This window comes from Aplysia californica, unplaced genomic scaffold (genome assembly GCF_000002075.1).
Source record: "Aplysia californica isolate F4 #8 unplaced genomic scaffold, AplCal3.0 scaffold00019, whole genome shotgun sequence".
In the NCBI taxonomy this organism is placed as follows: domain Eukaryota; kingdom Metazoa; phylum Mollusca; class Gastropoda; order Aplysiida; family Aplysiidae; genus Aplysia; species Aplysia californica.
Window position 1 is genome coordinate 596,034 of NW_004797289.1, and position 14,519 is coordinate 610,552.

Genomic DNA, 14,519 nt, shown 5'->3' on the forward strand with positions numbered 1-14,519 from the left:
CTACTACTACTACTACTACTACTACTACTACTACTACTACTGCTATTACTATTACTACTTTATTTAGCACATATCCACGCTCTACAACACGCTGTATGTCCTTTACAACTGTTATTATCCCAGCAGAACCAAGAACACTCAGAAACATTCTCAGCTCCCAAGGAAGCATGCAGAGCAAGCTGCGGATTGCACGCTCTCAAGCACTTATAAGCTGACACTATCTTAGGCTGTCTATAGCTGGGTAACCAATGCCACCTAAGTGAAGTGAAGAAAATTCATGTAAAGTGCCTTTTCCAAGGACACATCGTCGAGCCCCTGACGGGATTCGAACCCAGAACCTTACGGTTGAGAGTCAGGGAGCCTAATTACTAGACCGCCGATGCCTACATAGGGCGTGCCAGTTCGACGGAGGAGGAAAACTGCTTCTTTCCTTACTATGAACGACATTTAGATACCATAGGCCACAGTTCGTAGCTCAACAAATTCTTAATCTCTTCCACTCTGGAATCTTTAAACTTTCATAGTTTACTCTTCCACGCTCCACTTCTTTATTATTTGAACTGTGTAACACATTTGCATTTCTTTAAAACTGTAAAAGAACGTATACCTGTGGTGATTACAGTAAGACAGGAAAAGCACTTGTCGCTGAATGACTCCATCATAGTGAATGAAATGGTGTTGTAGGGAAAGAGTTAATGATGACAGAATTAACACTCCCCTCTCAACGACTTCAAACTCTATCACGATTCTGTCATATCAAATTCGGGGGCCCCAATGGCTAAATGAGTAGTAAGTTCCAACTCAAAGTTATGTCAAGTAAGTTTTGGTGACATGGGGTTTAGATTTGTGGTCACTGGGGTGTCCCGTTGAGCAAAAACACGATACTTACTTTCTGTTGCCGTTAAGCGTCGAGGAGAGAGGCCAGCTCCGCAGCTCTTTCTGTTGTGATGTTATGTTTTCTAAGAGTTTCCTTGACACCCTCGATCCACCTTTTGCGTGGCCTTCCTCTTCCTTTATAGTATGAGTGCTTGGTGTTGTGGGCTCTCGAGGCTGGCTGGTCAGGTGACATGCGTAACAGGTGGCCAAACCATTTTATCCTTTGTCTTTCTATGTAACGCAGGTAGAACTCAGTACCGATAGCTTCTCTTACTTCTTCATTTCTCTGCCTGTCTCGTTTGTGATGTTAAGGGTTATGCGGAGACTTCATTTCGCATGTGGTGATTTTGCTTTCATCGGTTTTGCTTAAGGTCCAGGTCTGGCACTGATAACATAATGTTGGTATGAATATTGGGGTGATAAGCTATCTCTTTGTGTCCATGGAGATGTTTGAATGAGATAGGAGGGGTGCGAGCTGGTAGGTGACAGCGTTGGCTTTTTGAGTTTGCATCTATATTTCTCTGTCTATGGACCCGTCTTCAGAAAAAGTGCTGCCAAGATATCATGGATGTTCATGGGACTATGGTTTCGGCTCACTTTCTTAACTTCTGTTTTTGATGTGCTTATTTTCATGTTGAATTTCTCACAGGTGTTGTTGAGTTCGGTAGTGTGATTTTGGAGGCTTTGTTGGTCATGATGAATAAGACATTGGTCGTCTGCGAACAGAAATTCATTTAGGCTTTCTGGGCTTTGGTTTGCGTCTTGCGTTATTGTGTCCATACAATCGGAACCCAAAAGCTCAGATTTCTCTCTACAATAGGTCTTATGCGCTGCTCTAATGTCTTTGCATATATTTTTCCTGAGTGGCTTACCAATGAGATGCCTCTATATGTTGTGCAGTCGAGTTTGTTGCCTCCCCCCCCCCCCCATAATGGTACCACAATGGCTTTCTGCCAGTCTTCTGGGCATTTTCTTTGTTCCCAGGCTCTGTTGTAAATTCGCTACAGCCACAGTGATAAACACGATAACCCACGCTAAAACAAAATAGGGCGCTGCACAGAGTTGATCAGTAATGGCATGTTTGTGAAATTGTTCTCTTTTGGTGTAATATTGAGTATTTAGGTATGTATTTATGTATTTATACATTTCTAATTATGTATTTATGTATGTAATTCTAATTATGTATTTATGTATGTAATTCAAAGTATGTATTTATGTATGTATGTAATTCTAATTACGTATTTATGTGTGTATGTAATTCTTATTACGTATTTATGTGTGTATGTAATTCTATGTATGTATGTATGTATGTATGTATGTATGTATGTATGTATGTATGTATGTATGTATGTATGTATGTATGTATGTATGTATGTATGTATGTATGTATGTATGTATGTATGTATGTATGTATGTATGTATGTATGTATGTATGTATGTATGTATGTATGTATGTATGTATGTATGTATGTATGTATGTATGTATGTATGTATGTATGTATGTATGTATGTATGTATGTATGTATGTATGTATGTATGTATGTATGTATGTATGTATGTATGTATGTAGGTAGGTAGGTAGGTAGGTAGGTAGGTAGGTAGGTAGGTAGGTAGGTAGGTAGGTAGGTAGGTAGGTAGGTAGGTAGGTAGGTAGGTAGGTAGGTAGGTAGGTAGGTAGGTAGGTAGGTAGGTAGGTAGGTAGGTAGGTAGGTAGGTAGGTAAGTAGGTAAGTAGGTATGTAGGTAGGTAAGTATGTAGGTAGGTCGGTAGGTAGGGGAGGTAGGTCGGTAGGTAGGTCGGTAGATATGTAGGTAGGTAGGTAGGTAGGTAGGTAGGTATGTAGGAAAGTAGGTATGCGGGTAGGTATGTATGTAGGCAGGCCGGCAGGCAGGCAGGTAGGTAGGTAGGTAGGTTGGTACGTAGGTAGGTAGGTAAGTAAGTAGGTAGGTAAGTAGGTAGGTAAGTAGGTATGTATGTATGTATGTATGTATGTATGTATGTATGTATGTATGTATGTATGTATGTATGTATGTATGTATGTATGTATGTATGTATGTATGTATGTATGTATGTATGTATGTATGTATGTATGTATGTATGCCATTGTGATTTCAAATTTCCCCACAGGGATCAATCAAATGTTATTCGTTTGTTATTTATTACCATCTAGCCTACCTTGAGCTGAGTCCTTGAGCTGGAAAAACCCAATGAAACCTTGGCTTCTGAAATGTGGCAGAACTGTAAACTCAATGATCAATGATTTCCCCACTGAACCATTGGTTGAATGGGAAGAGATTTTGTAGCCGTTAAGTCTGTTTAGATGAACTCTGGTACCTGTAAGGATAAGATAAAAAAGGGAACAATAAACGTATTTAAAACGAAATTTAACAGCATTTACAAGACTCTAATGGTAGTTGTCAGTATCTATTTTTGTATGCCATATTCGCAAACTACAAATTATGGCACAAAGTATAGGAATAAGGCTTATAGCAAATAGTAACTATCATTCAACACAAAATGCTGGCGCCAGCAAAATAAGTCACAAGAAAACACACTGGTATGTAAGATATTTTTGTTTGAAAATAAACATTCACGTTGTAGATCTATTCTGAACCATTAATCTCAAACTCAAGACCCATACTATAACTCTGTGTTTAGAATTTCTGTTTTTACTCTTTTCGTCCCTTTGAAAACTTAAATGTGTAAACACAAACTCGTCTCCTCTAACCGTCAGTCTCAGAAATCCCAGGATAAAAGTTATGGACTCTAGCCTCCTGCCTTTTGTTATCAAGTTCATAACAAAATTAAAACGTGGGGGTGTTGTTCTCGTGGTCTAGAGTTTAAAGTGTTTGCCTCTCATTCAATATGCCCCGGGTTCGAATCCAGAATCTAAAATGTTCTTCTTTCCCATACTTTCTTGCCTTCTAACAATATTCTATCGTCTGTTTGTCTTCACTTTCTGCCCCCACCCCCTCACCCCCTTTGCCCCCTCATCTGGGCTCCTGGCTCCTTTTGCAGCCTTTCTCCTTCTTACTGCCACAACCTTGACCTTATGGTAGGTAAGATCTAACACACCTAACCTTCTCGGATAAGGGCGAAAAATGGCGGGGGTCACGTGTGCAAGTTGCGAACATGAAATATCCCTTGGTGGTCCAAAATCGATAAAAGTAGGCCTGGGCCGCCACCCGAGCAAAATTCAAAGTTAATTCTTACCAGACTGAAAATGCTCAACGAGTCCTGCGCGCTCAAATGACCTTATGCAGTAGCGAGCGCCGTAAAGAAAACTGGAAAAGTTAATGCATAAACACCCTCCCTCCAACAATCAGTCCCAGAAATTCCAGTAAAAACCTTATAGACCCTGGCCTCATGACATAAGTAATGAAATTCCAAACAAAATTATAACGTACCAAAATATCAGGATACATGGAGCTCCACTGCAAAAAATGTGACACCATTACCACCCCAGCTTACATAGATTACCGTGTATGCATACCTTGTATAAAAGGGATCTCATATTCCTCCATAGAAATTTGGACACCTGGGCACGACTCGTAAAGAAAACCAATGCGAAATTCGGTCGTGTCTAGTTGAAAGTTGATGTACTTGCTGCTGTCAGTGTTGCGAATAACCCATGTCTCACACGACCTTCAAAGCATGCAGTATCAGAATATCATTAGATTACAATCAGAATAATGATTATGCATATAACATAACACTATTATTTATTGGTAATAATTATAGTTCATTTGTATTTTGCTTGTGATTGTGAGCCTGTTTGTGAGTGCAAGCATACTGTTTTTCTTTATTGCTATGTACAGGTGTGTGTGTGGAGGAGATGACGTATGAGTGTGTGTGTGTGTGTGTGTGTGTGTGTGTGTGTGTGTGTGTGTGTGTGTGGGTGTGTGTGTAGGTGTGTACGTGGTGAAATACCAAACCAATGTGCCAGAATCTGGACAATAAAGACTTATCTTATCTTATTATTTTATCTTGTATCACCGCTGAGCTGAGCGGTCAAAGTTTGTTGGTTTGAGCAATGAGAAACAAATTGACATAATAATATTGGTGTTTAGTGTAAGCAAAATAATTTGTTAAGACTTACCGACGGAAACAGCAGGTGGAAAGAAAAGAAATATGACCTACAATGACGCCCTGCTACCACCAGTTAAGCGCAATTGACAAAATGAAAATGAAACTAACGATAATCCCGATACATATTGGCATCAGTTTATTAATTTACAAGCACATTTCTATGTCTGCCTGAGAAAAGGATCCATATGTCCAGTTTAAAAAATATTTTAGTTTATTGCATTTCAGCAAAGAATGACGTTTTCTGATGAAAATGTTTTTAAATATTTTTTCGGATATCTCAAATAGGTTTTGAGATAAGGCCGTTTTTGTGATCGAGGGGCCTACCAACTACATAATTTGAAAAAAAAATAACTTTAACGTTTTTCGTACAGGGTGATCCCCCCAAAAAAGTGTACAACTTTTATTCTGAATATCTCGCACAAAAATTGTCCGAGAATGCTTTAATTTGGAACAGACATTATTCATTCAAAAGCAATTTGTTTCACATAAAATTCACGAAAAAGAAACTTATTTTGGAAAAGGAAATGGCTTGAAGAAAAAAACACCCCAAAATGCAAAGTTCACCAATTTAAATAAATCTTGTCAAGGAAGTCGTGAAAAAATTGGTTGACCTTTTTCTTTACTTTCTCTTTGTTTTTAAACAATATTTAATTTATTTTACAGAGTAAACAAAACAAAACGATTTGTTTCTGAAATTCCTAGAAGCAGTGCTCTCCTTTGGACTCGACACATTTGTCGTTCGAAATGTTCAATGGCGCCCAAACACAAGGACCTGCTAAACTATGATGAGTGTTTAAAGCCATATACACTGTACATATTCAGTATGAAACTGGCTTCTAGAGACAATAGGGAGTGGAATGCCCAATAGACAGAATTTTTGGAGTTAACATATCTCGCAGGGTAAAAGTGGGCTTTGCACTAAACCAAATGTCATCGAGGAAATGATCCTGCTTTTCAAGACAATCGAGAAATCATGAAGACATTGCCATGCTCTGATCTAAGCCATCTCGGCCTAGCGAAAATGGAAATGGCACATGCAGTCGTAGGTTCAGATCTGCCAATAGAATGCAGACTGTTGAGGTGTACGAAATTCCTAGCTGCAGATCGTCTACGGACCGACGTCTCATGGGACTCAACTACTGAAATCTGCACCCTGATGACGTTTAAAGGGCTGGGCATGGTACGTGTTCGATTTGAAGGGGTCATTTTCAAAGAACTTTTCAGTTCTGATTCGCTATAGATCCAAACTGACGGAACTTCTCTACTCATGAAGCCAAAGGACTTAATATGGTAACCTAAACATTTTCTCCATGCCGTGCTCAGAACTTATGACAGGTCAAAGATGGTGAGTTTGCGGAGAGGTAATGTTCAATACAAAAAGCTCTCTGCTCTTTACTAAACGTAACCATGATCTCGGTAGGCAAACGAAATTTAAAAAGAATAATATCTGCAGACTTCTGTTGACTTGTTAGACTGCTATAGCTTGCAATATGGCGCGATTGTTGCAACTTTTAGGGGTGGGCCAATGCAAACTGGTGCGTCATGCCATGAAAATGGCGACAGGTTGAAAATGGGTTGTTTTTGTTAATGCACCATATAGAGCAAAACCATTCAATGGACTTGTCTAAACTGAATATCAGACAAATTCCATTTGGCTTCCAAATGTTATGTTCAAAACGCAAAAATTCAGTATGGAGGAAGACATTTACAAAACAAGTTGTACAGTTTTTTATGATCACCCTGTATATTAAATCAAGATTTCTGGAAACCCCCGATATCTGGGTGAGCCCGCTTGTCTTTAAAAGCGACCAATTAAACTCCCATTTTCTGCACGCAACAGCGAAGAACCTAACTGCGACACCACAGACGCCACTGTCTCTTCAGAGAAAATCATGACTTAAAGAGACTGGAAAACACACACACACACACACACACACACACACACACACACACACACACACACATACACACACACATACACACACACACACACACACACACACACACACACGCACACACATGCACATAGACAAACACACACACACACGCGCACGCACGCACGAACATCAGTCTTACTTTCCAGAATCAGAAGGGTAATAGTCCATCTTTTGGCGCCTGTCTCGGGCATATACAAAACGTCTCTGGGTACACGGATCTGGAACAAAACAAGATATTGGGAGATTAACTCCTTCCACATTCATACGACAACATGCATGCACACATACACGAATGTTCACTCGTGCTCTCGTATAAACATATACACATCCGTATACAAACACACATCCACACACATACATCTATTTTAACACACACACACAGACACACACACACACACACACACACACACACACACATACACACACACATACACACACACACACACACACACACACACACACACGCACACACATGCACATAGACAAACACACACACACACGCGCACGCACGCACGAACATCAGTCTTACTTTCCAGAATCAGAAGGGTAATAGTCCATCTTTTGGCGCCTGTCTCGGGCATATACAAAACGTCTCTGGGTACACGGATCTGGAACAAAACAAGATATTGGGAGATTAACTCCTTCCACATTCATACGACAACATGCATGCACACATACACGAATGTTCACTCGTGCTCTCGTATAAACATATACACATCCGTATACAAACACACATCCACACACATACATCTATTTTAACACACACACACAGACACACACACACACACACACACACACACACACACATACACACACGCACACACACAGACAAACACATACGTGCTAACACATACACTCAAACAAGCATAATATATACACACTAACGTACATACCCATATCAATGCATCTATACACATATGCAAATATACACACATACACTGTGACTTACAATCACACACACACACACCAATACACACATACACATACACACACAAACACACATACATACACACATCCGACCACACATACACACACACACACACACACACACACACACACACACACACACACATCCAGGCATAAAAGTGGACAACGTTATACTAGCCATGTCTGGGCACTGCTTTTTTTTGGTGTTATGTGATATAGATTTTTCAGCATACATTTATTATTTTAAATTTAAGCATTTAAGCTTCCTTTTCACAGATTTTTCAGATTTCTCAGAAAGTAATTGAGTGGATAAAAAAAAAAAAGAAAATGTTCTGTTTTTAGTACTGGTACCACATACATTTGAGCTAAATAACAATGGGTAACGGGACTAGAGCCCACGTTAGAGCAAAACACACGAAAATAGCAGTTCACAATATCAAATTATTCGACTATGAAATGCTACTTTTTAAAGGAACGTATCAAAATTAACAGTTGGCAAATTTACTAGTAAAACCAAATTGGATTTTGAAATGCGTGGTTCTTCAATTAATTATTAACCACTAAAACTTTCTATAATGAAACTACAAACGCTTTAACTTACCTCGAGGAACAGCGGTAAGGGTAAAGTTATAAACAATGTCCATACTTGTGCTAATTTCGGTATGCAGTCTAATTACTATCACATTTCCCAAGCTGGTGACGCTGGTTTTCTCTTTGATTGCCCCACAGGACTTTCCGAGGGAGTTCCCATTGTCGCACTCTGTTTTCAGAAGAAAGGAAACTGTTTCTTTAGAGTTTGTTCGAGTAAAGAGACACGATAACGATCAACGACCGCTTCAGGTTTAGTAATTATTTCACAGCATTTGCAATACAATTAAGTCATATAAATGTCGAAGATTAGTGGTGTTACTAGAGGGTAACAAATAAATTTAAATAAAAAAAAACAAACGAAGGAAGAGAAATCAAGGCGATAAATGTTCGATAAGAAAAAAGGAGCAAACCGTATCAGAGCACCCACCAACAAACCACACTAAATGCAACGTGTGAAGATAGAAACAGAAGCAACACAGGGAAAGACAAAAAGCTATATCCATCAGCGGCATCCTTTAACGGTCCGCAAACTTTTTATTTGGAGATAGTATTATTGTGAATGTGTTAGATCACGAAGGTTGACACCTGATCTTATGATTACAAGTTTCCTGCCCCCTAAATCAAATGTGAGGCAGCGTGGTGGAATCAGGCTCTCGTCAAAATAATCAAAATGAAGGAACTTGCATTTTTCCACAGGTTTGTGAAATTTTATTAAATTTTTGTTTTTTGGCTCAACACCTTTCATGCCCATTAAAGAGTTCATTTCTGTATGGATTTTTCTGAAAAACGTTGATTAAAACACAGAAAATGTAAATGTTCAGTTACCACGGACTCTTAAGCTAAGGAAATAACTAACCTTTAACGGCCATTTTCTCACTAATTTTACTTCTGAAAACAGGTGACCCCCTCCTCCTTCTTTCGTAAATATCTCAACCTGTATTCAAGATAAATGGATACTTAATTCATCCAAATAAAGACAGATGAACAAGCTTTAAGATGATACCAATAACTCTACATGCCCAAAAATTGACGAGAGCCTGATTCCACCACGCTGCCTCACAAATAAATGTTCAAAAGTGTGTTGATAGGGACGCAATACATTTACAATTGTGTACCAAAGTATCCAAACTTACTATCAGTGACTGTAAAGAAATTATCGCCGCAATAGTGAGTGTTGTCCTGGTTGAGAGAAAGTTTATCAAAACTGACACGTATCACGTGACTTGGTTCCGTTATCACTCTGAAGAGACAATCTCTCCTGCCGAAGACAAAAAGCAAACAGAAAAATACTTACTTGTGTCACGACGCAATAGAATCAGGCGCTTGTCAATTTTTGGGCATGGAAAAACAAATACGGGTACACACTTGTCTTGAATAGAATTCGTGATACTTGCGATTGGAGGACGTGAGGGTCGCCTGGTTTCAGAGGTAAAATAAGTGAGAAAATGACACTTAAGTTTGATGACTTACATTGCTTCAGAGTCCTTGGAAACTGAAAGTTAATATTTCTGTGCTTTTTATCACCTTTTCAGTAAAATCCACACAGAAATGTGTTTTTTGATGGACATAAAGGTGTTGAGTAAAAAAGCACAAAGTTGGATAAAAATTATAAAGTCGGCAGGAAAATGCTGGTATCTTCGATTTCATTACTTTGACGAGTGCCTGATTTCACCAAAATGCCTAGCATTTAGCCCATCTTCTAGGGGTATTGATACCGCATGATATAAGCTAAGACTTAAGTTACTGTTGTGAATGCCGGAAAATTATCAAATAAATAAAATGGAAAACGCCCAAGCTACCACAACCCTGCAGGGGATACCAGGTCACTGTGGCATTCATGGAAATGAAAAACCAGACGACTTAGCCAAAGAAGGAGCCAAAATGACCCAGTTTGAGGATGGCATGGATCTCTCAGATAAAAAACCCACCAATAAAACCTGCCATAAGAAATAGATGGAAAAGATTCCACCCTAATCATAACAGACGTGACCCCTACTACATGCTAAATAGAGCAGACCAGGTCACAATCTTTTGGCTCCGTTGTGGCCACGACAGACTCAAACACCATATGCACACTAAATTAAAAGTGGGAGAGTCCGCGATCTGTGAATGTGGACACGACCAAGAGGATGCCAACCATATCCTTCAGCACTGCCCGCGCTATGTCACCCTTCGTACACAGACGTGGCAGATTGTGACTCCTCTTGAGAGAAAGTTCTATGGCAGTCCCTCAGATTTGAAGCGGACTGCACCGTTTGTGCGCGACATCGGACTGACTGTCTAACTGCTGTCATCGAGAACGAGGAAGAAAGAAGAAGAATCAAATATGGTGAAAAGAAAAGAGAGAAACGGGAAAGTATTATATTTGGAGACTATTGAGAATTTCATGGAAAGAATTGAAATCAATTTAATGATATTATTATGGCGTTAAAAGCCATTGTGAGATGGTCATGATCGAAAAGCACAGGAAAAAAGGACAGGGGGAAGGGGTAGAAGAGGAGTCAGATCCTCCAAGGCACATATTTATCGTACGGTACCGTGGTGAAATCAAACGCTCATCAGAATAATGAAATCGGAGAAACCGACATTTTCGTTCTATTTTTGTTTGTTTATGGCTTAAAAGTTTGTATACCCATTTAAAAAACACATTTCTGTGTTGCTATTTTGGAAAAAAAAGTTGATGACAGAAAAAAAAGAAGAAAATTTGCAGTTTTTAAAGACATTCAAGCTTTGAAGGCCCCCAAACTTTGGCGGGAAATATTAATTCGCTAGTTTTACCTGTGACACGAGGCAACCCCAACCTCCTCCTGTCGCAAATATGTCGACTGCTATTCAGGTAGATGAATATTTTAAAAAATCAAAGCGAGGAAAATGAAGAGACTTTAAGATTATGCTAATAACGTCTAAAAAATTGACTAGTGTCTGATTCCATCACAATTCGTCTCAACAAGTTCGCTTTGTCTGTGTTCTCAACAAGTTCGCTTGGTCTGTGTCACATTTCCTCAAACGTTAAACCCCCCCCCTAAAAAAGCAACAAAAAACAACCCAAAACAACAACAACAAACAACAAAAACAAAATTAAAAAACCCAACCTCCAAAAAACCAACCCAACAAAAATAAAAAAAAATAAAAATGGACGCCAAAACAAAGCAACTCGGTGGATGACCAAAGTTGCCATGAGCTCAGAAAACAATGTTACACAAACAGACACTAGTACTTACGTACTATTAAATATTATAAATGTTCTGCCCAAAGCTAAGTAAACAATACAAGTCATACAAACACAAACACTTACTTATACTGCTCTGTCACAAACCTTTTTAAAACTACACAATACTACAAATACAGACGAAAACACTTACATTAACTTCTCTGTCATTAAATTTGTTACAGTTACAATTTCTGAACTGAGAGAAGCAAGCTCTTATAATGTATACATCAGTGTCAGTGGAATGATGGTTAGGCACTGCAGGGCAGGTTCCCAGCAGCCCATCACCTACATTATCTATTTTATTGTTATGTCGTTGGGGCAAACCAAAGAGGTTTTGGGGCGAACATATTATTATTATAAAAAAGAATACTAACTAAACTTACCTTATCTGCGTCCACGGAGGGAGCACATTATGAAGGGTGTAGCTCATTCCATAGTCAGTGAGATTAATCAAAGTATTTACACATCCACCTGATAGGAAGAAGTTATATGCACATTTTCAAACTCGGTGAGATTAGCAAAAAAAACCCCAAGCAAACAACAACAACAAACAAACAAAAAAACATCTCTACATTCAGCCGACCGGAAGGAATATAGTGCGCAGTGAGATTAATCAGAGCATCTCCACATACATTTGGTAGGAAGAAATAATATACACCGTTCAAGAATCGGGGAAATTATTTTCTTAAAAATCTCTGACAGGAAGTTTGTTTTGGTATGTGTTTTGCGGAGCTCGCAACTGCATAAGGTCATATGAGAGCGCGGGATACATCAACCATTTTCATTTGGTAGGAAATTTTGAATTCCGCCCAGGTGGCGGCCGAAGCCTACTCTTATCGATTTTCGACCACCAAGGGAGCTTTAACGTGCACAACGTGCACACGGTACCTCTGAGATTTTTCGCCCTTGTCCGAGAAGGCTAGGTGTAGATCTTTCCTACCAGAAGATCTGGGGTGTGGCTGAAAGATAGCAGTAAGAAGGAGCCATGGAGTAGCAGAAGAAAGGCTGCGGAATGGTCTTATGCAGTGTTGCGAGCGCCGTAAAACACTTAACAAAACAAAACCTAACCTTTTCCTGTTCAACTCGACCAGATACCTGCTGGTAAAAATGCAGCGCCAGACTTCTTCATGACCAGTCATGATCCTTCTTTTCCCCCCAAAAATCGTTAAGAGTAGACTGGGCTACGAAAAAATTGACGAATAACATCAAGTGGGCGTTGAATCAAGCATGAAATACATCGAGAGACAACAATAAATGAGGTGGTTTGGACATGTTATGAGAATGGGGCTACAACCACTAGCCTCCATGGCCTAAAGCGCGTGATTCGATGTCTTCAAGGCAAAAGGAAAGCCAAGAAAAAGAAGGATCGACCGAGTCAAGGTGAACCTCCAAGGAACAACCTGACTATTCAAACAGCGACACACCTGGCCAACGTCCGATAATAGCATCTTTTATCTACACCCCATGGTATAAGGGGGCAGAAAGAGTAAAAGAAAGGAAGTACTGACTCTAGGACATGAGTGTATATTTGAGTGAGTAAGCAAAGTACTGATACCCCCATTTTAATTCTAATAATAACAGTTTAGCCAAGGCTCTCTTTTTGAAAAAAAAAAGAAACAAAATAAAGAAAAAGGCTACAGATACGGTTCAAACATAACTAACTCTAAGCCCTTTCTGTAGCTGAAGCGTTCAACATGCTGCTAAAACAATTTTCATAAAAGGGGAGTGGAGCGTTTATTAACATTACCAGGAAAAGGGTTAATTTCCACAGCTTGACAAACAAACAACATCACTCACCGATTCCATATGTGAAGTTGAAACTAGGATAAGGATAATCAGACTCAAACTCAATTTTGAGGGCTTCAGCTCTGTACTCCTGAGATTTAGGTTTTTTATTACTATAACCGTTAAAACATGCCGTACTTTCTAAATGCCAGTTGTGGTTAGAACCTGTAGAGAAAAAGAAGTAGCTTGGTACAAATAAAGTCGTTTCTGCATTATTGTAATCAGTTTCTTTAGATCTCAATGTTTGTTTCTCAGCCACTTATTAGAACGAGTACTATTTCCCATTTTAGAACATGTTTGAGAGGAAGAGTTGTGGAATCAGGCTATCGTCAGTTTTTGGGCATGTAGAGTTATTGGTATTATCTTAAAGCTTGTTCACCTGTCTTTATTTGGATGAAAAAAGTATCCATTTATCTTGAATACAAGTCGAGATATTTGCAATTGAAGGAGGTGGGGGTCACCTGTTTTCAGAGGTAAAATTAGTGAGAAAATGGCCGCCAAGGATTAGTTATTTCCTTAGCTTAAGAGCCTGTTTAAACTGAAAATTTACATTTTTTGTGCCTTTAATCAACGTTTTTCAGAAAAATCCCCACAGAAATGAATTCTTTAATGGGCATGAAAGGTGTTTAGCCAAAAAAAAAAAAATTTGTTAAAAATTCACAAACCTGCGGAAAAATGCAGGTTTCTTCACTTTGATTATTCTGACGAGAGCCAGATTCCACCACGCAGCCTCACATTTGTAGCTCACTGTTCACTGTTTTACTTCATGTACATGCCCCGTGTTAGTTCATAATGCTACCATCTCAAGCTTTGGTTGTGAAGGAGAGAATGAGTGAATGAGTAAGTGGGGGAAGAAGAGTGACACACACACACACACACACACACACACACACACACACACACACACACACACACACACACATACACACGCACACACACGTACACACACGTACACACACACATACACACACACATGAACGCACACACACGTTCATACACTAAGACGGGACACATGCACAGATAGATAGATAGATAGATAGATAGATAGATAGATAGATAGATAGATAGATAGATAGATAGATAGAGAAAAAGATAGAGAGAAA

General features: G+C 39.2%; 2 protein-coding genes across 2 annotated transcripts in view; both read right to left on the reverse strand.

The window, feature by feature from the left end:
* Positions 1-7,216, reverse strand: part of LOC118478324 — a 15,533-nt gene extending 8,317 nt beyond the window's left edge. Inside the window, exons 1-3 of the mRNA XM_035971758.1 lie at positions 7,042-7,216; positions 4,370-4,521; positions 3,052-3,210 (exon numbers count right to left, since the gene is read on the reverse strand). Coding sequence (XP_035827651.1) covers positions 3,052-3,210; positions 4,370-4,521; positions 7,042-7,166 — 436 coding nt within the window. The 5' untranslated portion in view covers positions 7,167-7,216. The remainder of the gene's footprint in view (positions 1-3,051; positions 3,211-4,369; positions 4,522-7,041) is intronic.
* Positions 7,217-7,427: 211 nt separating this feature from the next.
* The window catches only part of LOC101854064, a gene marked incomplete in the record, with an annotated part of 40,457 nt that continues 33,365 nt past the window's right edge, over positions 7,428-14,519 (reverse strand). Inside the window, 5 exon segments of the mRNA XM_013086625.2 lie at positions 7,428-7,510; positions 8,431-8,589; positions 9,554-9,678; positions 12,015-12,102; positions 13,429-13,581. Of these exon segments, the coding sequence (XP_012942079.2) occupies positions 7,428-7,510; positions 8,431-8,589; positions 9,554-9,678; positions 12,015-12,102; positions 13,429-13,581 (608 nt within the window).